At 43.3% G+C, this 25,617-nt stretch overlaps 1 protein-coding gene across 1 annotated transcript in view; it reads right to left on the reverse strand.

The window, feature by feature from the left end:
• Positions 1-25,617, reverse strand: part of sipa1l3 (signal-induced proliferation-associated 1 like 3) — a 68,866-nt gene that overhangs the window by 14,420 nt on the left and 28,829 nt on the right. Inside the window, 13 exon segments of the mRNA XM_018702130.2 lie at positions 1,471-1,646; positions 1,766-1,864; positions 3,140-3,660; positions 3,663-3,721; positions 3,829-3,986; positions 5,745-5,768; positions 5,770-5,849; positions 6,510-6,684; positions 7,378-7,566; positions 9,860-9,990; positions 12,239-13,226; positions 13,365-14,109; positions 22,403-22,488. Of these exon segments, the coding sequence (XP_018557646.1) occupies positions 1,471-1,646; positions 1,766-1,864; positions 3,140-3,660; positions 3,663-3,721; positions 3,829-3,986; positions 5,745-5,768; positions 5,770-5,849; positions 6,510-6,684; positions 7,378-7,566; positions 9,860-9,990; positions 12,239-13,226; positions 13,365-13,865 (3,101 nt within the window). The 5' untranslated portion in view covers positions 13,866-14,109; positions 22,403-22,488.

The following is a 25,617-nucleotide window of genomic DNA, read 5'->3' on the forward strand; positions in this document are numbered from 1 at the left end:
TGAACACAACATGTTGTCAGGACATTTTGATCAACCTTTGAATATTGCCGAATCAATCAGTATCCATACAGTTACGTAACAGCAGTACATGCTGACTGTGTACACACACACACACACACACAACGTACAAACCTTTAGAGCGAGCAGAGCCTGCATCTGTTGACATGCAGTGTTTCTTCCATCACACTGGCTGAGGTGACACAGCTGGAGCTCCCCACACACACATACACACTCACATGGTCAAACACACCGCTGACATCACACCTCTTCTCCACTGTATCTGTCCATCTTTCCTGTGCACAGCCGAGGGAGAACGGCAAGGAAGAGCACTTCCTACTCTCGTCTCTCTTTCTCTTTCTGTCTCTCTTCCACCCACTTCTCTCACTCTCCGTGGTGTTGAGACACGTCGTCCTCACCGAGCGCTCAACTCAAATACACTCAACCCTGCCTTTCTCTTTCTCTCTCTCTCTCTCTCGCTCTCCCTCCCTCCCTCCCTCTTTTCCGTCTTTTTCATTCGCACAGGGCATGCATTTTTAATTAATCACTTCCACTCCTTTATTTATTTATTTTTTTTTGTGGTCTCCCTTTTTTTTCTCTTCTGCAGATTCCAGGCCTTAATCTCATGCAATCTGCTTGCCTGGCACACAACGACAAACGAGTCAGGGAGAGGGAGAGAGGGGAAGAGTGAAATGCAAGACTCTAATTATCAGCTCCTCCAATGCCACAGTAGAGTGTGAGTGTGGTGTGTGTGTGTGTGTGTGTGTGTGTGTGTGTGTGACAGAGGGATTTAACTTGGTGTAATTAAACTGCCTCCAACATTAAAGAAATCTAACCACCATGCGATCACACAGCCAACCACAATTACTGTATTTAGGAGCCCTGGTTCTCAGTCAGAAACACACACACATTGTGGTTATTTCTTCACCTCTGTAACTGTTCTGTAACGCCACATCAGAGTCTCATAAGGCCTCGTTATTCTGTCTCAGTCAAGGCCTTATGTGTAGATGAAAGGTTGGAAAAAGGGTGACGGCAGCGGAAAGAAATAGATTGTGGGAGGAGAGAAAACGAGACGAGATGATGAGATATGAAGCGGGGAAAGAGACAAAGAGCGGCAGATTTTGTTAATTCGTGTTAAACAAGCGCTTCTTTCTTTTTTGTCTATGTGCCTCATTTCGCCGATTTCCTCTTGAACCACACTTCGTTCTTTTCTCTCTGTTCGCTCGCTTCCTCTTCTCACACACTCCCACACAAAATCCTCTCAGAACATTGGAGTCTGGCCACTATCTCACTCATGCTTTTGTGTGTTTGAGTGAAGAGCGTCCTGCACTCACTCCCGCTCACTCTTGTCCTTCCACTACTGCCCGTTAACGATCAGCACCCTCCTATGCTGTCAGTCACTGCCTCAACATCTGCATCTGACTCACTCTCAATAGTTTGAAATACTCAGTAACCATGCAGACTTTAACGCACCTGCGAGGACCCCCCTCTTCATACGGAGGGATGATGACCACTTTGACCGTGACTGACGTCCTCAGCAGGTCAATCATCTGCTCGTGAGTCAGCGTCACCGCGGCCACCTTGCAGATCTCCACCAACCGACTGCCCTGCCGCAGTCCCGCCTGCCAGGCGAAGCCGTATTCCTCCACCTGCAAAAGAAAACCACAAATGAAAGTCTTCAAACAAGCCAGTTATGTACAGCCAAGATTCTTCACAAATGAGTATTGCAGTATGAGATCTGGTGCGGCAGATGGTGATCTGACAGTACCTCAGCCACAGTGCCGTCCAGGCGAACATGGAAGCCCAGTTGTCCCAGTCCGTTTCTTCTCAGAGTCATATCCACTGTCTCACATCCAATTGTCAATGACTGGACAAAAAGAGGAAAAAATAATTAGATTTACACCATTAATGTGTTCTTATACCTGTAATAAAATTAGTCTCTAGGTATCTTTAAAAAAAATCAAAGGAACTGTCATAAAACAGCCTGAATCAATACAAACAATAAGAGGCAACATCACCTGAAAATATATCAACCACAATTCAGTGAACTTTATCAGTCTCCGATCTGCCTGTATTTGGTTCCCTCAGAGAGATTCATTCATTTTCTCATATTCTGTTTTCTGCTGGATTAACACAAAGCTCACTGGAGTCCAGGAAATCTCCTTTTCCCAGCATTTAATTCATCAAATTTTTCAGGGCTTATCACAACATGAAATGCTGTTTATCAGCCAGAGCATGCAGTTGCACAGCTTCATTTAAAAAGTGAGTTACACAGCCATATAGAGTACACAAGTTCATGTAATAGTCATCACAGCTTCTCCTGGTAGCATTAATGTTGTTTTCCCTGAGTCTAAAATTAGTCTTTGAATTCACTACTTTTCCAGGTGGCTCAGGAAAGCTTTCAGGGAATGAAAAACAATACCTTCTGTGGAAATCCCCTGAGCTATACACGTCAAAGCAGATACAGCAGAACTAAGATTTTATACAGCCTTGTAATGAAAACAATTCCAACAAGTTTAAAGATAAAACTGTAATAATCACATATTAACAAGATCACAGTGACTTGACAAAGTATAATTAAGTACTTTACATGGTCTGAACTCTGAATTACAGCACTGTGGAGTGCTGTAATTCAGCACATATGGATCAGCACATATTTGATTCCTGATTTAGTTTCAAAGGTTCTCTGTGGAGTTTTTAACCACCGCTAGCTCTATAGGACAATGTTTTTACAAGGGGGTGCCCATTTTGTTTGTACTGTGCACACTCACAAATAGGCACATGCATGCGAGTGAGCATGGTTTCATGCTAATCCACTGACAGTTGGTGGCAAAGCAACAAAACAAATCCACAAACAAAGGCAGTGAAGAATAAACTGCAAGCTAGTAAAAATGAATATAAACACTGCAGGAAAATACTGTGAAGCCATTAGAAAATCGTTTATGGGGAAGAAAATGCACTAAACATGTTTGTGGGGCCTCAAGGACAGATAATATCAATGTGTTCTGGTGAGTAACGCTGAATGTAAACATCGTTTTGTTTGTTTACAGAAAAACCTCACTCTGTGTTCTTACACACAACACAAGTTATGTGCCTCAAAACCCACCACCACCACCATCCTTTACACTGACTGAACTCTCACCTTTAACCTCTGCACCACTTCCCTGATGTCCTGCGCACAGCCCTCCGGTACACGCACAGCAATGTGGTCTCCTCTGCCGTAGAAGATCTTCAGTGCCAGACGTTCTGGTGTCCAGCCGATCACGTCCGCACAGAAACAGTTAAACACCACCTCTTTGGTGGAACAGTCTATCAGGAGGACATACTCAGCCGACAAACCCAAGGCACAGGGGAGCTCCGTCCCACCTCCGCTGAAGTCCTGGGCCTGGACCCTCCAGGCGATGGCCCCCGCAGCTCCCAGCTCCGCTCCCTCTCTCGCCTTCGAGCGCTCGCGTTTTTTAGAAGCAAGGGAGATGAGGTTGTTAAGCTTGCCGGCTGAGTCGAGCGGCGTGCTGCTGATGTAGTTCTCAGCCAGGTCGCGCAGGTACTCCTGCCGTGTTCGCGTTGCCATGGTGTGGAACTTCTCCGACTTGTGCGCTGCATTTTCTGCATTGATAACTTTGGCTAGAAGGAAGTTCCGAAAGGTTTCTGGGTCACGGAAGTGACGCCACTGGGAATGGGTGGGCCAAAGGGGGGCACATCCTTCATTCTTGTCACAGCAACACTGAAAGCAAAGGGGAGATGGAAAGAATTTACAGTGTGAGGCACCAAAATATTTCTATATTTAATACATATCACATGAACATGTGCTTGTTCTGTCTGATCATTTACCTGTAACAGGTGTTTTCAGAGCAGGGGTTGTGTACACGCACAATAACGAAGACGTGCTGGAAGTGTGAACGAATATTCTGAGGAGTGAAAGGCAATGCCCCTGGCTCCTGGAAGATTATGGTGACAATGTCGTTCCCTATGTGCCTCTTCCTCAGTAGCTGAGGAGAGGAGAGGAGAGGAGGAGAGGAGAGGAGAGACAAATTAATAAAATGGGCGAACACAATTGGCACTGATACTCCTGACTCAATAAACCAGAGAAAGTCTGACAACGGAAACAAGAGATTGCGACGCTCACTACTAGACACCAAACAACAGCTCTTTATGTAATTTGTTTTTCAGATTCTGTGTGGGCTATTTGTGTCTGTGTGTGTCTGTGTGTGTGCTGGTTTGTCCGTCTATCTGTGTTCATGTAGGAGACGTGGTACACAGTCCAGGCTGTGTCTGTGCTGCAGCACTTGCCAATCCTCTCTTCATCTGCAGGGGGAAGTGTGAAAGTACCAATTATGTAATCCAGCCCACTGTTTGGCCACAGATACACAGACTCTCCAGCATGGTGCCACAGGAGCATCCTTCACTTGCACTCAGGCTGCAGATTGGAAAAATCTGATTACTGTGTTTGATGGAGTATACAAACATTAACTATGACTGCTTGAATTGATCACTTGGGGCAAAGAAGTTTACAACCTTTTATCAACACTTTGACTATTTGCCATTTTTGTTTGAGTTCTAAATACACTAAAATACTGCTGATGTGCAAAACTCAACGCTTATTTATTGTGAAAAACCTGGCTTGTGCTGTCCTTTCCTCTCCTTAAGCGATAGAGCCTTCATACTATTTATATTTCTACTTCATCCCTGATAGCTCAGCTCATCCACTGCAGGTTGTTTTTGATGTCAGATGCTGCCACCTAGAGGTTCATCCAAGCATGTGACTGTCTTTGCTGCTGCAGTCTCTAAACCTCTGGATGGAGTTATTGTGCCATTTATAAAATTACACTGTATGATTTTAAAGTTGATTCTAACAGTAACTGTTCAAACGCAATTTTAATTTGCTCCACTAAAAGCTGAAACCCTCATTTTTTTTATGTTAACTCACTTTTTACAAGATGTTTAATAGGATGATGTAACTGTCAAAAAAGCTTGTTTGTGCAAACAAACAATACACTGCTGTGTACATGGCAATAAAAGTATAGTTCTCCAGTTTACAAGATTAATTTATGATGATGATTTTGAAGTGTTTGAAATAATGTGGCCTACACAGTTCTACAGTGATGAGCTGACACTTAAAAACACTTAAAGTGTGTATACTAATCCTGGGCACCCACAGGGCCTGTGCTAGCACGTGTTCACCCGTGTGTGCCTGTCACGCAAAACACTTATGCAAACTATTAAAAATACCCACACGCAAAATGTTATCGTACACACAGGTCACTCACACGCGGCCCACGCTGCAAACACACAGCGCCCAGGAGAATGTGTAGGAAGGCAGAAGTGAAAAAAAGAGGGAGAAAATAAAGAAACTACTCACTACTGAACCCCACCCATCCCTGATCCAGTTAAAGAATGAGAGGCAGAGAGGGCAAAAGAAAAAGCCAGCAAGTAGGAGAGGAGAGAGGAGCCAAGACACAGAGGAACAAAGACTATAAAAAAACATGAGAGGCCGAATAAAAGAGGAAAGAGACTCTAAATGAAGAAGGCGACACAAGTCATGAGTTTCCACTTGGTGAATTCTTGCTGTGGTTTACGACCCAGAGCAAACGGCAGAACTCACAACTCACAACCACAGGCAGACTTTGAAAAGGCTTTGTGTGATGGATGCATTTTTCAGCTGTACACGCCCATGTTTGACCTGCAGCACGGCACACAGCCCCGGGCGACGGCGCTGTATTTAGGTAGGGGCGTTTGTAAGCTCTTACCTGCTGTGGGTTGTTGGGCATGTATCGGCAGCATGGTGGATACGTGGAACATGACCTCGTAGCCCTGGTAGGTGGTGTACAGGGAGTGGGTGCCTGTGGAGTCAGCTGGAGAAAAGACAAAGAGGAGGAGGAGAAGGATATTTTAATTTCACCCCAGAAGCTGTCAACCATAAATACACACTGTGATGTGTGAATTACACTTTCTGGTTCAAAGAGATATCTGTCACTGTGCTTTTCCTGGGGTTATGGCACTTGGCCTGTTTTGTCCCTAACAGCTTTATTCAGATATGACAGGACCATTACAGAGAGTCTTGCTGCTGGAGAAAAGTTTTTTTGTTTGTTTTCTTACAGGCTGCATCAGGAGACGATATACAAATGTGTTTTGGCAATGAAGTCTTGATTAATTAGGATTATGAAGGTAAGGAGATGCTAGCCTCTGCTTTGCTCTAGTGAATATCATCAATTTCCTCAATGAACATTGAGAAGGAGCACTATTATCATTGTCACAGTAGTTGCACTGAAAAGGACAAAAAATCATAGACTGATCTTGTGTGTGTTTTCTTTAAATATAGGAGATGAAAATTCAGTGACACATTGCTCAGTGCATATTTCTGTGGGCTAAATAAGGCAAACAAAACACGCTTGCTTTACTTGGTGCTGCTTGGTGTTGAAATTGTTACCAGATCTGCTGCCATGACTTTGACTGACATGTAAAGCTCTCGTCACATTTCCAAAACGATGTGCGTGTCTGACAGAGGCTCTTACTCTTTGTGTCGAGCTGCGCAGCGTATTTGGTGAATCCTTTGAGAAGCACCTGCTCCCCCAGCAGCTCCAGGAAAGCAGAGAAGGCGGGCGACGCCTCCTCGTTGTTGTACATCTCCTCCTCTGTGCTCTGGCCTGCACGGCACAGCAGAACACCCACCTTGTGCTTCTGACTTAACTACAAGGCAGAGGAGAGATAACATTAACACAACGAACACAAACAGCTGAAACACCACATTCAAACACAGCTGAAACACTGCACTGTGTGAAGCTCGTGCTTCTATTGAAACTTAATGACAAGGTAGATGTTACAGATAAACATTTACTGTATACCTCGGACGTGCTCAGACACACTCATACAGCACATTAGGAACAATTTTATTGTTGTATAAACCACCTGCACAAACAACAAAAAGCCTACTGCTGGCAAAACACCTCCACCTTGTACTTCACCCTCCATTAAATAAAAGGTGAGATAACCTGGCTAAACTTTAAAGCTTTTAGTGTTGCACACTCATGCTCAAACACACCACGCCCTGCTCCACACAGCTTTCACTGCCCTCAACCCAATTTCGTACTTTGCACCGATACTAAATCAGTTACAGAAGTTTCAGACACTTATATGACTCTGTCTCTGCATACCATATGTCGCTACATTACTTTATCAGTTCATTCTCTTTGCTTTGCATTCATTTTAGTCAGCCTGACTGTTACTGACTGACTGAGCAGGTACACTTTACTGTGTGTACTTTGCCCAAGGACAATCTGAACAGAAGTATCGTTGCTGCTGGGGACCAACCGTCCAATTTCTGGTTTTATAGCACAAGCCCAAAAAATAAAATGCAAACACTGTCAAAGACACATAACTCACCCCCTGTTCGTCCAGTTTAAGGAGCTGCTCTGTGACTTTGGGTGTGCTGAGTGCCAGTCTCAAACAGGACACATTGAGCTCGGGGACGACCTGCTCCAGGACCTCTTTGAGCGGCAGACCCCGCACCGTGCCGTGTCTCCCCGTAGACGCCACCGCATCCTCTAAAATGCAGCCTCGCAGGGTCACCAACTGTATGTAGGGAGAGAACAAGAGCTGTAAAACTGGAGGCAGTTTAAGACTATGAATATTTCAAATCACACTGAAAATTTAATTTTCAGCACACTGTATACTACATAGTGTTGATTTAAACCCTTAAACAGACGTTTTTGCTTAAATAAGATCCACATTTTAACTCTTCCTTTTCTCTTTCAAGATATTTTCTTGGCAACATATGTTTATTTTCTTCTGTTTTCTTTTTCACTGTTGACAGGGATTACCCTCATTCTTGTGTTAACTCTATTGCATCACATTATAGTGGCTGTTATGGTTAGGGCTGTAACTAATAATAATAATAATTTTCACTTCTGATTAATCTGCCTACTGTTACAAAATGTCAGTAAATAGTGTTAGGAGCCAACTATAATTTCTCCAAAGTGAAAAGATGATGTATTCAATTCCCCAAATGTTCAGTTTGAAATCTAATACGAAAAAAAAAAACAGCAAATTATCATGTTTGTGTTGCTTAACATAACAGTTGTAGATTAGTTTTCTTGCAATAAACTATTGAATAACTGACTTTCTGTATTGTGCCACTTATAAAGTGCTTTTCAAGATTACCATTTTGATCAAACAGCTAAAAACTATGGGTACATTACATACTTTTTATTTCTGTAGTGAAAAGAGGTAAATACAGCACCTGCAGCAGTCCTCCTGCAGAGTACTTGAAGTTCTGAGATATTTTTAGGTCTAGTCTTGCACACACAGCATGTTCAAGATGTACATGTATATAACTGTATGTAATGATATAACTGATCGTAAGATATTGATCCCGGTCTCCCTTCACAGAAAATCCAAGGGTCAGGGTACAGTACATTGCCTCTAAACCTCTTCTCCCTGTCAAACACACATACACACACACAGTGAAAGTGCTCTGTGTGGAGGGTTTTAAGTCCGGCAGTATTGTGTATTAATATTCTGCTCAGCATTGTGCTGCCACAGTGTGCTGCTCCCTGGTGAGGGGAAATTGACCTGCTTCAAAACAGTGAGACTATAATAACCTCAGATACAGTTGGGAGGAGTGGGTTGCTCCTTCTCACCTCACACACACACAAACACACACACACAGGTTCATTAAAAATGCATGCCAGACTCTGGAGCTGGCAGGGGCCGGAGAGACAGTTGAACCTCTGAGACTCAGGTCTGCCGCAGAGAAACGAAACCTGATTGACACACAGCTGAAGTTATGGAGCTACTGTTTCAACTCGTCAGCTTCTGCACGACAATGACAGAGTGAGTGACATGCTGAGTGCGAGTGTGTGAATGTGTGATGGAAGGAGAGAGAAAAGGGAGAAAGAGGAAAAGTCTCTCCACCTTGCTGTGTCAGCACTGCTGCACAGAATTAAATGACAGACTTAAGGGGGTGGATATCTGAGAGCAGCTGCGGCTTGAGTGGGAAAGAATAAAGTCTGCAATCAATCTCTTTTTTTCTGTGTGGGAACAGTAGGTCTGGGTGTACTGGCTGTGTCTTTTAGCTGAGCTCTGTGTACTTAGATGGCGGAGAGGCTCCATTGTTGTACCAGAGCTAAGGTGATGAGGCCAGACAGCCATGTAATCCAGCTAAAACCAACACCACAACAGGCGCACAGAGGAATAAGCTCAGATGAAGACTACATGAAAATTATGAACACAGGCAAGCTCTCCTGTCTGTATTGGTGACCTTGTAGTAGATTAAACTAACTACCCACAGAGGTGAGACCTCTCTGACCCAGCACATGATGTCTTCACTTCTTTTCCAACAAAGGAAAAAACAGAAGACAGACACAGATAGAGCTGAAACAATTAGTCAATTGGAAGAAAGTTGCAACTGTTGTTTAAGCTCCTCTCAAAGTAGAGAACTCCAGTCTCTGAACAAATCTGAGGAAGACTGCAGAGAATCTTAACTAATTCTCCATAATCATCTGCCCATCATTTAATACAAGTATTTGATCAATCAAAGTGGAAAAGTGGCTGTGTGTGCCCTCTGAGAGCAGGCCAAAAGCTTTGGGCAGAGCAGCCAGTGTTTGGTTTGGCTTTAATGTGCAGAGACTGGGCAGGTGGAATTTTCCACTGGCAGAGAAGAGGATGGGGGAGAAGAGGGGAGAGAGGGAGAGGGGTGAGGTTATAATGAGGGCAAAGAGGGTGAGAGGAGTCACAGGTAGGGACACAAAGGGAGGGCTGGGTAAAATGAAAGTAGGAATTACCTTGAGCATGAACGGTGAGTCATCACTGTCTCATCACTCAGAAATCCCCATGACAGACAAACACAAACAGCAGATATGCATACCTCGCTCGTCCTGACGATGAGACGGTACTGGTACTGGTCTTTCAGGTCTTTGGTGTCTTCCAGTTTCTCCCTGCGGATGCTCACGGCCACAGGCCCCAGCTTATCGTCTGTCCCAAAGTAGTCTGAGTGCTCTGTTGAAGGACGGGAAGAGGTGGAGAACAAGGTTAGAGTTTGTGCTGTGGACAAAATGTTCATTCATTCATTCATGTCTCAACATGTGCTTGTGTTACATCTGTGGTTGGATACATCCTTAACAGCAAGGTCAGTTTTATAAACAGAAAAAGTAGGGCTGGTTATAATTTGACATACATTCACTCATCGCTATTCAGACATTCAATAGTAACTTTCAGTAGTTTTTGATACTTGGTGCTACAGACGCATTAGTGTCAGTAACAAAAATGTATTGAGGTTCCCAACCCAACACTAATAAGAGTGTTGAGAGAGAAGGGTCTGAGGAAAAGGATACTGATACCAGGTACTGCAGTACGACATGTGCAGTAGGTGGGACTGACAGAGGAGGGTATTAAGTCAAGGACAGGACTAAGATAATGACAGGTTATGTAGAAATCAATACTCAGATCTATCCAGCTAACACAAGGAATAACACAGACAAAAATGACAATTGCTACTTAAGAAAAGTGAAAGTCACACATAGGCATAGGGTCAGTTACTGGTTTCAAGGTATACAAGGTTTCAAACCAGTGATATTTAAACAACAAAAGCTAAACTGTGAGACCATGATATTTTTTCTTAAGGTTATCATACAGTCAGAATCTCATACTGGCCTAGTCACACATGAGAGATGCTGGACATTTTTCTGACATTGTGTGAAGGAGCTTCTTTAAAAAACAGGATTAAATAATTCGACTTTTTGTTTAAGAATAGCCAGGATAAAACTCTAAACAAATATGTCCCGAGTCTTGTGAATTCAAGAAATTAACAAAATGTGGTGTCATAAGTCGCCAGTTAATGTTCTGTAGCTCATTAGCAGTGTTGGCATAACACGACATGTTCATCCATTAAGAGGCTGAGACAACATTATCATCATACTTCACAAGCATCGTGCATGTCCTCTGCTAAAGCTCCTAAGCTAAGCCGTGCTAATGCCAATGCCATAGGCAGCGTGGGGGTCTAAATACAAATTCTCCAGACACTCCAGGAGGAATCCAGCTTGATAAGTATTCCTCCTTTGTCACCCCCACTGACTGGAATGAACCGGGACGACGTACATGTTGAAGGGAGTTGAAGGGCCTGACTTGCTTGCTATGCCATGTCTCATGGTAACAATGTCAGGCTTTTCGATGAGGCTTTTCTGACGTGCACACAGGGCACGTCACGGCACACACACACAATCACAGTAGCGTTGAGCTGGAAACGAGTCAGCAGATGAACGTATTTTTGGAATGATAACCTTTATCTGTGTGGCTGCAGGCCCGTCTCTCTCACACACACATACACATGCTTGCTTGCACACATGTGTTCCTAACAGCATCTGTCACTAATTAGGATGCAGCCAGATGATGCTCGCCAACGGGAAGTTTCATCCGCAGCGTCTGAAGAGGTGATGTTGACAAGAAATGCCCACACGCACTCGCATGGACAGGCGCGCACACACACATTACACACACACCCTTCGTCTCTGAAGTTAGGTGTTACTTCTGACGCTGAAAACCAGATGTAAAACCAAAGCTGCACTCGCTGACTTTGTTAAGTGGTACTTGTGATCATGTAGAAAGGCGGGCGGTGTATCATCAACTCAGAGTTTGCCAACAGTCCGGTGGAAGGTACATGTGTAATAAAAACTCTGGGAGCGTTGCCAGTTTGGCCCGATCTGCTCTGCTCTGCTCAGACCCAGCTGGATATTAACAGCCGCAAGATAGGATGTGGGGAACGACACTGGAGAGACTTTGGCCGGACAAACGCCATCTACGCTGTCTGATTCACACAACTAATGACAAGAGGCCCAGATCAGAGATCAGGGTATAAAACGAGATCAGTATGTCTATAGTGTAGGGCAACCAATTATTACTCATTAATACCAGTAAGCGCAGTATTGTCTGCTTATGTTGGATATCTGTGGATATCTATATTTGATTAATTGCTTAAGTCATGTATCAGTCTTATGGGGTCTTGGACTGTCAGTTGGACAAAACAAACAACACAAAGGTGTCACTTTGGAACCATTATGAATTATTAAAAAAAAAAAAAATATATATATATATATATATATATACGTGTGTGTGTGTGTGTGTGTGTGTGTGTGTGTTATAGAGTAAATAATTAATGAGGACAAGTTTTTGTTGTCAATTTTCTGGGTAGTGACTGATCAATCATGAATATGTTTCAGTGTGTGTGTGCGTGTGTGAGACTCAGCATTACCTCTCCCATGGAAGTAGTCTCTGTAGTACCTGGCCCCCAGGTCTACATGTTCTATGCTGTACAGCTTCAGTCTGTCCAGTCTCGTAACCTGCTGTTCAATAGGCACCTCCAGCACTGACACGCTGGCGTTACTCCTCCTCAGCCACCCCCTTCCTCCCTCTCCCCCTCCTCCATCTCCTCCTCGCTCTGCTGACGAACTCAGGAAGCTGATGTTGCGCTCTCCATGGCCCCCAGTTTCATTGAGGAAGTGGGGACAGCAGAGGAGCAGAGGGCTTGAGCTGTGCGCTCCAGGAGGCCCGTCCAGAGGGTCCATGCTGAGGGCAGGTGCTGTGGAGCTGGGGTCGAGGCTCAGTGTTAGGTCCTCAATGCTGGAGTAAATGGGGTCGTTCACGCTGGGAGCGGAGGATCTAGATACGGACAGGGACACTGAAGCAGCTGATGCCCCTGTGGCGGTGTTCCTCCTCTGGGTGACGTAGCCTCGCTGGGCTGCCGCCTCGTGGAGGTCAAACAGGATGCTCTGAGCATCAAAGTGGACGAAGCTCTTGGGGCACACCCACTGTTTGTAGGAGGCATCTGTCGAACTTCGCCCTCCGTCCTCACCAGTCTCTCCTTTTCCTCCGTCCAGCTCCCCTCTGCTAGAGCTCCGAAGTTTCCGGAACAAAGAGGAGGTCCCCAGTGATGACTCCGTCCCTCCACTTTTCTTTCTCACTCTCTCGGCTCCATCCTTTCTTCCTGTCCCTCTGTCGTCCCCGCCTGTGGGACCAGGTGAGGGAGCTGAGGGGAGAGCTCCACTCGGTGGAGAGTCTGGTGCGCGCAACAGCTCCCTGAGGCGTACGGGTGCTGAGCTGCGCTGGTCGGGCCTCTCCTGATGGAACTGGCTGAGCATGTCGAAGAAGCTCTGCTCAGGAATGCCTTGGATGTCGATGGAGGAGGTGCTGCCGTACTCTCTGAACAGGTTCCCCATCCCGCCCCCTCCACGAACCTCCACCTTGGAGCAGAAACAGGAGAGAATATGAACTGTCAGAAAAGCTCTGTTATAAGTAGTAGTGTAATTATTTGTGCTAGAGCTAGTAACAGTAACATGTATGTGCTGATGAAGTACGGGAGTGAAAGGTTTAAGGCTCACCTCATTCTCGTCCTGTTCGCTCAGTGTCACTTCACTGTTGGAGCGCTGTCTCAGTGGAGGGAACACTCTTAGGCTCAAAGGTGAACCTCTGTCACCTCCAAACCCTCCTACTCTGAACTCTACATCCTTCGACCGTCGTCGTGGCAACCTGGCGACTCCACCCCGCACCAACCCCACGTCAGATGACAAAACTGACGATGACACCGAAGTGGAGCAATCGTCTCCATAGTGATTGCTGCCCATTTGCCCATTTTCAAGCAGCGACTCCCGAGACTGTGCACGCCGTGGAGGCCACTCTGCAATCCGTGCTCTAACACCCATTTTGGGAACAGACATGCGCAGTTGGGTGGCAGGGTCTGTGGGGCCAGGGGCCGGGTGGCCATTGGGGGTGTGACGAAAGGGAGTGTGCTGGGGCAACCCTCCTCCTCCTCCACCTCCTCCTCCTCCATCAAGAAGGTCCGAGGAGGTGCAAGTGACCCCTCTGTCTCTGTAGCTGTTCATGGCTCCCCAGGAGAGCTCAGGGTTGGGGGGCAGGGGGCTGGCATCCCATGTCAGGATGGGTGCTAGGGAAGAGGAAGAGGAGGGGCCCCACACACACTCTGCTGACAGTGCTATGGCCTCCAGCTCCCAAAAACATTGCTTTCAACTGGCAGGGTGGGGAAGACTTCACTGGTCCACAACGGACAGACGTCTGAGTTAAGACCAGTCCTGTTCTTCTTCTTCTTCTTCTTGGATTCTTTTCAGTCTGAGGAAAAAAACAAGGGAAAAACAATCATTCCAACAAATCAGCCTCAGACAATCAGCACTAAAAATCTAAAACCAAAACAAATTAGATTTGAAATCCTGGAACATTTTTAAATTGCTGAGCTTGTGTGACCCAAATTTTCTCCACAGGCCCGAAGAAAAACCGAGCTCTGAATTCAGAAAAGAGCGAGTCACTCAACTGTAAAACAAGACTGATAAGCCAGAGAGAGGGAGCCAGAGACAGAGAGAGAGAGAGAAAATAAGGTGAGGGGATATGACAGAGGATTTCTCCCGTTGAGGCTAATCTTCAGGAGGCTGACAAGGGATATTATTATCACACACTCTGTGCACTCGAGTGCATGTGCGCGCACACACAAACACTTACCCACAGGACATGAAGGCTGTGGCCGCCCTGCTGCAGATTAAAACCACTGAAACATTTAGCTAATATTATCTGACTAGAAAGTAACACAGATCCAAACAGAGGGAGTACACAGACAAATTAAACACTTCAGCACTGGCACATATTCACAACTCCTGTGTACTCATTTGAGAGAGGGCCTGCAGTGATGATATACAGCAGCTTATATGAGTGTTTGAGTCAGCTCTTGACTGATCTTGTCATCATGCGGACCCTGATCTAAACACATGAGCTACTCTATCAAACAGAATGACACCAAACAACAAACACAAATACAACTTTGTGTTGTTAATAGTCTTTGAGGTGGGGGGAGATGAATAGGAACTTCAGGAGAGACAGAAAAGGGCAAGCACACAAAGTGACCTAGCAGCTGGAGGGATGAGATGGGGCAAAGCCAGGAATAGTGTGATTGGACAGAGTCAAGGAAGAGCCAGGAGAAGGGCAGCACATTGCTCAGTGAACCACAGGCGTGCTGTAATCAGCCCAAGAGAAAAGATCGAGTCATGGTCACATTTTTTGATTTTGAATGCTGCGGCTTTTCAGAGTGGTCAGCTGGGAATTTTCATTCAGGAAGATTACAATGCGGTTATGACTCCACTGGGTGACACAGCAAGTTATGACATACAGTATGCCACCACAGAGGTCTGAAAAAAACAAAGCCGTTGGTCTCGACAGCTTTGCACAAAAAAACACATTGTATTCTGTATGTGTTTGGGTCCCATTATCAGGGTTTCTGCAGGACTCGCAAAGTAAAATTTCAGATTTTTTGAGACCTTTTTAATACAACAGAAAAAAATTAAATATCTGTTTCACTTTCATATCGACCAAAGTATTTAGCATTTTCCAGCAGTATATAATAATTTCTAATGATGTACTACAAATAAGATATATACAAATTAATGTGACCTAGAGCAGACTAAGTGGCAGAGAATGAGTACATTGATCCTAGTTCATTTTTGTTTTTGTTAAAATTGAAACACTTGCCCATTTTAAGACAACAAGTCTCTACTGCTGCCACTGCAGAGTTGACAGTGTTTCTATAGGTCTGGCAGTGCAGCTCTTCCAAAAAATAATGAATACAAATAAAGGACTGAAAAGTCTCCTGCTGCACAATGTACTGTCAAAACAATTCCAGTTTTAGTTTTAAGTGTATAATGTCTCAAATCAGCCCGCAATTGGATACAAAACTATTTTATAATGAACATTAGTGTGTACAGCAGCAAGAAAAATATTTAAGACTTTTTAACACCAAGTCTTTCAAGATACCCCAACTACACAACTTATCCATCTCTGCTGTAATCAAACTGAAAGTGTGTCCAGAGCTACTCTTCCTTTCTCCTGAATTTCCTTCTTTTATTCTCGAGTCTCTGTCTAATCTCATTCTCTATTTAGGTCTCTGTTCCTGGATTTAAGTTTCTTTATCTACATAAGTCTCTCTTCAAACTGCCAAAGTCATTCACATATCTATACTAAATTTGCTCAAAGGGCAAACGTACATTATCTGCACATATACAGTATATACCTTTTAAAATGTTCTCTTGTTAGGATCCAGGCTCCAGTCTTTACCATGCTATTTCTCTTCACACAACTGTCATGAAATCAAAGGTTTCTGGATCTATTTAGATTGTATTATAAACTATGCAATTCAACCATAACATTTAATTTAATGCTGCTTATTGAAGCAGCTTTTATTCAGATGGATATTGAGGTTTTAAAATTTCACAACTGTAAATGGTGAATCAGACAGAAGCAGTATAATTTTTATTCCTCAGACAAAAGCTTTAAGGAATTAAATCATATGATTCAACCACAAGCAGGAAAAACACACACCCACACAATGTTTGACTGTTCGGACTCACATCTAACCACATTAAAATTTAAACACTTCAACCGATACTGCTGTTACACACTGGGGTTTAAAAACTGGGGGAAGCTACATTTGCGTAAAAAGAGGAGCAACACATTTGACTCTTTCCAGTAGGTTCAACAGCCAGCAGAAATTGTACATTACGACCAGTTTTGTTGTGAAAACAAATCTGTGCTTGTTTTTCTCCAGCTGCCTCATTTTTTTAATTATTATTTATTTATTTATTTTTTTTGGTGAATCCTACAAATGTCAACTCCTGGGGTGACTATCTGTTATGAAGTCCAATTTGCATAAAGTTGAGCTTTTCATTGTGTCGAGGCAGCTCAAAGTGGTTTGTGTGTTTTATGATACACAACGCCTTTTATGAGCCCTCGCTGAATTCATTTTTGGCCCCGAGACCGCATTACTCATTCACTCATACAGGCATGCAGGCACCATCAACAAAATCTCATTCATAGCAAACAAAATCCCCCTATCGTCATACGGCCACGCAAATGTATCATGTCTTTGTTTCTGGAGAACCACAGGCACTTCCGGGCCAAAGGCTCCTGCTCTGATCATGCTTTCTGACAGAGTCTTGCCTCATCCGGAGAGCTGTCCTGTGATCCCGCTATCAGACCCAATCCCAGATTATCCGGCCCCAGCTGCAGGGGCTGCAGAATGGCTTCATTATGCGTCGGAGGTGCATGATGAGAGAGGCAATGGAGGGAGTATGGTTTGCTCTTTACTGGTGGCTTCTGTCCACACACAGCCCCATCAGAGAGAAACATATCTAACTTCAACAGATAGCCACAGAGTGATAGATAGAAACTGGTAAGTGGAAATAGCTGGAGCTTTCCCAGTGAGACAGTTAACATCTGAGATGGTGGCGTTTCTAGCATCATCAGTACAGCAAGAGTGTTGATAGTCATGCTAGAGACTCAGCGAGGTTATACTGGTGGCACAGTGGTGTTAACATTAACAGCCACACACTAACAATGTTAACATGCTGATGTGCAGGTATGATGTTTACTATGTTCACCATCTAAGGTCACTGAGTTGTTTAATGTGTGTGTGCAGCTGAGGCTGATGCACAATACCCAAAAGTTATTGTGCGAGGAAGAAATACCACAGCCGTTTATAATCTAAAAAAAAATATCTGTGAGCATCAAACCCCTTTCAAACACTCACACAGCGAGTCTATTAATTAGTAATAACAACTGTAAGATTAGTAAAAACCATATTTCATTTTGAAGTATTATGAAAAACTGAGTTATACGTCAGATATGATGGACAGCTATCTAAATATCATCAAATAACACAGAAGGAGGGAAAAAGCCCAAATACTGTAAATCAGAAATAATCAGATGCTAACTGGAAAAGAGAGGAAGAGGTTTGAGTGTTCAAAAGCAAAATTCAAAGTAAGCATACTAAGGTAAAAGAAAAGAAAATCCAGAGAAAAACACACAAGAAGAAAGAATTAATCGCCATCAACTACAGTAAGATTTGGGCAGACGCAACCAGCTTTAGTGCAGACTTCAGGAGATAAAATGCAGACATTTAATGCCTTTTAATTACTCACATATAGTAATTAGTTAGCTCTAGGATGTACCCATTCATGCTCTCTTCCTCTCCCTCTACACCCACTCCGACTTGCCCTGCATGATGCTGGCTTAGCTCGTGCACCACAAACACACACGGAGGCTGGTAATTACACTGGTTAGATGGTTGTAATGACAGAGTTAGCACAGGAGTGCAGCTGACTGTACTCGACATGGAGGAGGTGCCACTGCTGCTGCTGCTGCTGCTGCTGCTTACTGGTATGTCACAGAAGTGTAGACAGACCTGGGATCAGTGTGTAGTGTTACTGAGAGCCTGTCACAAATGTAAAAGGAAGAGAGATGAGGAGAAATAGACCGGCCTCATGTTTCTGTTTCTGTCAGTGCCAAAACTGAACACAGTCTAATTATATCTGCAGCAGGGATGTATGGCAGCAAGTCACATGAAAACATGTATACAGATCAAAAGTGTCTGAAAATCTACAATTACTGTTTAAATAATGATAAAAATGTAACCACAGACTGCTGCTACAAGACAAAAACAAACTCCCGAGACATAAAACATCAGCAACCGTTACTGTATGTAAATCAAGCAACTGCCGCCAGAGCGCGAGCTACATTATGAGCCGGTTTGAAGAACAGATGGTGGTACATATGAGTGGCAGACGGCAGACAGGAGCAGAGCAGAGCACGACACTGTAATACAACACAATAAGAGTGCTGGCAGGCAGCCGGGGGACAGCACCATGCAGCACTCATGGCACTGTGACCTCTGAGAGAGAGGACAGAGCAGGAGATCTCACCCTCACCCTCATCAACCATGTCTTATTTAGAAATGAAAAGTTCCCGTAGAGCCAGTTGAGGTGATGAATTAAAAAAGAAACTTAAGTGAATCTTCAACAGCTGAGCATGTCAGTCAGACAGTTTAAAAGGTGTGTACTATTAGCAAAACAGAACTTTGCTTCCGATTAACAAGCCAAAGAAAATAAAAAGCAGTGCTGCAGACTTGAGACTTAGACTAAAGTCACACCTCAGAAGCTTAAGACTTGACTGCTTTCAAGTCTTAAGCTTAGGACCAGACAAAATCCCAAAACAATACACAAATTAAATGAGAAAGCTCTAGACAGGCCTTGCTGGGCCACACACACTCTTTAATATTTTAATTACTGGGACTGTACATTCAAAGAACTTCAGCTAAGGAAACAAAACACTCGAAAGCCTGTCCTCCCATTTCTTACAGTACAGTTGCGACACAATGGAATATTTACACAGCCTGTATGGCCAGGAAGACAGGAGGGAGACAAGTATTGCAAAGACCAGTAACCAGTAATTTCAACATACAATATTTTTTTTAATTTTGCATTATATAGACTACGAGAAACTTCAAACATTAAATTAAATGGTCAGTATTCAGACCTGAAGGAGCCGCAATTTACTGCAGGTTACTTTCTGCAAGTCAATGCAGGAGTGCAGGAATTAAAAGAGATCGGTGAATTGCTTTTCAAAGGAAGTGGTAGATGGGACAATGAGAGTGAGTCCAGTGACCTGCATGTTTCACTGTGCTCTGTAGCGGAGCCGTCAGAAAGGATCATGACGAGAGGTTACAGGATGACTGTCAGTGTCTCTCTGCGCTTTCCTGATGTGATTGTAGAGGCAACCTGGTTTCCCTCTACAAAAACAGATTTGATAAACAAATATGATGACGTACTGGCATACGTGCCAAGTGGAGCTACAGGGCTCTGCTTCTGGCCAGGGGTCACTCTTAAACCAGGCTGCATGAGAACAGGGTTTTCTTTCCTCTGCAGCAGGAAAACATCCTCTACAGCTAATAATCAACAAAAAGTAAAGTCATCATTTAGCCTTGTTGCTCTAGCATCAGTGTAATTGACCATGCCTCCTGATAGATAACAAAATCAGATGTATTAATCCAAATGTAATTTAAACACCTGTTTCACAGTCATACCAACCAAAGTATGAAAGATATTAATGAAAACCACTAAGGCGGATATGGCCTAGAATTATTTACAAAGTCCATGAGAAAAAAATGGACACATGGATTTGTTTATGGAGGTCTGGAGCAACAGCACTGGAGATTTTCAAGCCATTTTTTGCTAAAATCATATAGAAAATCATTTTATAAGTAACATTACCAGCAGGAGTGGGATAGAGAAAATATACAAGACTCGGAAGACACCTCAGGGCGAATTTGAGTTTCGGATACAGACTACCTCGAGTCCCCTCCATCAACAGCCAAACTCTACAGGAAACTCTGAAAACAACACTGACATATCAGAACATTGGGCTGGAAGGAAACACACAGTCGAACCCTCTGACTCTGTTCTATATTGGGCTCGTAAAGTGTGTTTGGCTTATCTGAAGGCGACATCTCCCCCCTCTCAGGCTGGAGTTTTACTAAGCTGCAGCTCTCTCCCTGTCGCCCTGCTTTCCTCTCCACTCACTTTCCTCCCCAGTCTCTTCCTCAAGTCTCTCCCGACCCCGCTGTCATTGTCTCCATTGATTTCCATCTACATTGTTTTGCTGAATCCCGCTGATGTCGCTAGTGTCACTTCCATCTGCCTGTCTGTCTGTCAGGCTGCTGTCCCACGACACTGAGACAGCTTGGGAGGAGGAAGAGGAGGATGAGAAAGATAAAGAGTTGGGGTGAAGAGAGTAAGACTCATTTAACACGTACACAAACACACAGTCGGAGATCTACATAACAAGTCTTATGATTTGCATCCAGTTGGAGGATTACGAAACGCAACCCACATCACCTTTCATTATCATCGTTATTCTCTGGTTCATCTGTGGGAGACGGATCAGATGAATGGCGATGAGAAAACAAGGAGGAGTTGATGAGACGGAAGTGTAGAGGAGAAACACAGGGGAGGTTTAGACGAGTATGTAAATGTTCAGACACAGCAGCACTTGTATAAGATGTCACAATTTCCCTGGTTGCCCAAACCTCTCTGAAAAAATCCAGGTCATTGGCAAAGAGAAATCTTCTTTTTACTCTCCATTACTCTGAGGAGGAGGAGGTCAGAGGTCAACACGCCAGGAACCTGCTCATTGCTTTGAGGACATCTTAAGAAGTTAGAGACTTGCCAGCAGGGGGTCATGAACCTCAGATGTCTAGTTGAACGACAGCCTCGCTAACTTAAAGCAACTGAGTGTTTAACAAGCAGCTGTACTGAATAATATGAACAAACATCGTCCTTCATTGTTGTGTTACTATATGTAGTCAGTTAGCTGTTACCCTAACAGCAGTTGGTTTTCTGGGAAATCATTTGATAAACTGTTTATGGATAAAATATAAAATCATCAGACAGATATGATGCAAATTCAGCTGCTTAAATACCTGATGAATTAAAAACATTATCACATAGATGCATAGATCCTGCTCACTGATTAGCAAACAGTCCAAACCCTATACATACTGATTACTAACACTGATAAACATTTATATTTAATAAATCTAAATATTTAACTCTCGTGAATCAGAACAGAAAACATCCATACATGATTGAAAATAATAGAATCACAGAATGAATATTACTATAATACCAAATGAATTAAAGACTAAACATTAAAGAAGAATAAAACAAAAGTATTTCAGCTTTTGTGATGACCACTAAAGTTAAAAATAAAATTATCACAAGTACATCAGAGGCAAGTCAAAGTACTTCCTGAAGCCAACAAAACTTTGAGTGCAGTAAAGGCTGCTGATAACAACCAGAATGAAACTGATGAAAGCAACAGTCAGCTGTTATTTGAATAAGAGAGGATTAGTGTGCAACACATCAGTTCACATCGGGAGTTCAGGTAGATTTTGTGTTTTCTGACAGTGGATGCTGGTTCAGGTGACCTGCTATTGGTACAAAACTCAGATGAGGAAGTGCTTTATCTACAAAATAGCAGGACAGACAGCAACACCCCCATACAGCAGAAAAATATCCAATTCATCAAGTTAATAAGTCTTTCACTGAGTCTTTGAATTTTACTTTTTCAAATAACCAAACACTGTGGGTGAAGTGAGTGATTTTCTGAGTTAAAATGAAATAAAAATAAGGTAAATATGATATCACAATAACTATGAAACAAGTTTCTTACTTGATTAAATACTAGATTGAAAACATAACATGTTCCTACCACCTACACACACATACACGAACAAATGCAAATCAAAACCAAACGCAATGAGCTTACGTTCTGGCAGCGGCAGACAAAAATAACAACTTGCAGATTTCAGTGATTAGAAGAGAAATGCTTACAGTGAAAGTATCAAGACAGATCACATCGACCCAAAACAAATGTTTGGTTTAAAGTCAGCTAGATGTTACAGTCTGCCAAGTCCATACCACCAAACCTCAGATGACTATTAACTATAGACAAGGGTCTGATTAAGGATTAAATTACACACGCACACACACACAGATACATGTCATTATACAGTAGGAACTAATATTACCTTGTTCTGCCTTCAGCTGTGCAGGTGAAGCAGGTGTGGTGAGGTTTGACGTCACAGTGCAGAAAGCGAGGGCTCGGTTTTTTACTCTGTAAAAGAAGAAAAATGAACATTTTTAAACTACTTTTCAATGTTAGACAGCTTTTTAGCTCAAGCTCTACAGTTATTAGAAGGATTTAACCCTTTTTACTTAACACACACACACACACACACCATACAGAATCACTGCGACACTGATGTTTTTAACCTTTTATATTTTCACATAATCTGTGTGTGGCAGTAATAATTGAGAGTGTGTGAGTGTGTGTGTGTGTGCGTTTCGGCAGAGCAGCTGTAATCAGTTCCACGCTCAGCAGATCATCCACACAGACACGTCTATTGTTTGAGAGGAGTCTGAACAAAGATGCCTGAGGCGGTCTGTCTGTACTGTAAACACGTTTGCATACACACAGTCTGACTTGTTCACAAACAGAGTTAAAAACACCACTTTTGCCTCTGCAGAAACTGATGTCATTTTTAGTATTAGTTGAAATACTGAACCAGAAATTATGTGTATGGAAAACAAACTCCTGTGCTCTGAGTGTCAACCTCTGCTTCATGTCCTGCATCCTCCTCCTCACCGTCTATCTCCATCTTCCAGCTCTTTCTTGAGCATAGATGGATGGAAATACAGTGGTAGCAAAGTGAAGGAGGCTGTGCACTACGATTAAAGGTCAAGGGTCCTGAGAACAGAAGGAGGGGGGTGGACTCTTCAAATGCAAGTAGGGCATAAAGAGCGGTTGAAGTCGGGCTAGAGGAGGGGGTGGGTGGGAATCAGCAGACATAATGTCCTGAGGGGGGAGGCCCATTACTGTCTGACAAATACAGTTCTAATCAATACCGATCAATCAGGGTTCACTTATCCTGCCACAGCTAGCATAACAACACTGTCTTTAGCAGAGGGGTGGGGGGCAGGGGTGGACAAGGGTCAGCGAGTGAGAGTGTCCGTTTTCCTACAGAAAAGCATCAGCTCTCAAAAAGCTTGCAGCGTCAGCGTGGATTTAAGGCTCAAGCTTCACTCCACTGCCCTGAAAATGAAATTAAACTGTAAGTGAAAACTTCCGAACCATGACCCCGAGACCCCGGCCTCAGCCTGACAGTGATTATACCTGCCCAGCATCTGTGTGTGCAAGCACATATCACATTAGAGAAATCAAATCCCCAGCAAACACAAGCACTCACACACTTAGAGCTGCCCCGTGACAGAAAATTAATCAGCAATGACGTTGATACTCAATCATTAAAGTGAAATTGAAACATTTGCTGTTTCTAGGATTTCCTGAATATCTATTGAACCATTAATACACGACAGGATATCTGAAGATTTCACCTTTGACTGTGGGAAATTGTAACAGGCATTTTTTAAAACTATGCTGTGGCAATTTATAGACAAAACAATTATTCAATCATGAAAATAAGTGTAGCTGCTCTATTAACACTAAAATATACACACAAACAAATATACTTGGAGCAAACTAATAGAAACACCTCATGAAAACTGAATCAGTAACATTTACACAGGGCACCTACACCTACTAAGTTGAATGTAAACTAACAGGAGGAAACAGGTATTAAGACCTGAATGACTGAGAACAGGATCTACTAAATACTGTGTATTCATACGTCTCTGGGGCTACAAATATAATGTTGTCAAAGTGCTATATAATATAGTTGTAAGCAGATAAGGACATTTTAATGTTTATTTATGTGATTTACAACTCGTTTTACTATATAGTCATTTATTATCTGTTTATACAGCAGCCTCCACTGATGGGTGCCCACAGGAAGAGTTATAAGAGTCATAGTTAAAAATGCTGCATTTACATTCTGTTACAAACCATTAATTAAATATATGTGTAAATGCTGAATATGGGGATTTACAGTTAAGTGTTACCTACTTGTTTTCTACCTAAAGTCTGACCACAAAAGCCATTTAAGTTGGTGACAAACTTAATTGCAACACACACTGGCTGAATCATGGTACACCTCATCAACTGATGCTCACAGGACATACTGGACATGCCATTCAGACAGCAGTTGCTCCAAAGCGACAACATGCAACCAGTGTGTGGGCCCGCATAGAAAACAAGAGGCATGGGTGTTGATATGCACATTTCAGCATTAACAGGTCTCCACAGAGGCCAGCCGACACCCGACTCACAGGTCACAGCCACAAATGACATTGGTAATGCGGTCAGCAGAGAAGGGACTCATAGCTGGTAAACCACACACACGCCACAAAAACGCCAGCCTCACAAACTGCCACAGGGTTGAATCATCACCTCTGTGACACGCTCAGCTTAAAATGTTTGTTGTGAGGATCATAAAGCTGGTATCTGTGGCATCGCTGCTATTCCTGAAGTACCTGTATCCGTGCTATGTTTTTTTTTTCAGCTATTCTCTTGGGTAAACAAAGCGTGTGTGTGAAAGGTGGTGCATCTGTATAAGCATGAGCAACCTCCATAAAGTCCTCTAGGTCTGATGAATGCATGTATCTCAGCAAATGTCTCGAAACACACGGAAGAGGAAGTTCAACAGAGGCTTCGCGAACTGCCAGGATGAAGACAAATGACCTCTGTGGCTCCACAAACACCACATCTAAACACCAGTGAAGCTTCACGTGAAGCAGTGGAGCGCAGACGTCCATACGTTACTGCTGGAGAGTCGACCAACTTGAGAGGCTCTAACTGTCGCACAGCCAGAACAGAGTTGGCTCACTCCCTCTCTGTGTGTACATACAGTATGTTTTCAGGACAGTAGGACCACAAGACAGCATAAATAATTCTATAAATAAATAAATTCATCTGCTATCACATTACAGTGGAAGCACTGCCACCACTGATGGGAGAAAAAGAGTGTGTATATTGTGTCTGCAGGCGTGTCTGTGCCTTCACCATCACTGGTATTATGTTGTGATTAAGATGGGATTACTGTCACAACTCTGATGCATGAATATTTCAGAGCATTTGCTGTGTCAGTGCTCCTCCACAGCTCAGCCAGATGAAGTTTTTCCCGTCACACTGTGCAATGACAAGCAGTGAGCTCTTTTCTAGAGAATAGAAAGGATCATCACAATATCTGCCTCACACTGCTGCTTCAAATCAGGGCGTCGAGTAAATACATGTATGAAAGTAACACAATGACATCTTGAAACAAAAAAACTTAAAAAACAAGATTTT

The sequence above is a fragment of the Lates calcarifer genome, linkage group LG21 (assembly GCF_001640805.2).
Source record: "Lates calcarifer isolate ASB-BC8 linkage group LG21, TLL_Latcal_v3, whole genome shotgun sequence".
In the NCBI taxonomy this organism is placed as follows: domain Eukaryota; kingdom Metazoa; phylum Chordata; class Actinopteri; family Centropomidae; genus Lates; species Lates calcarifer.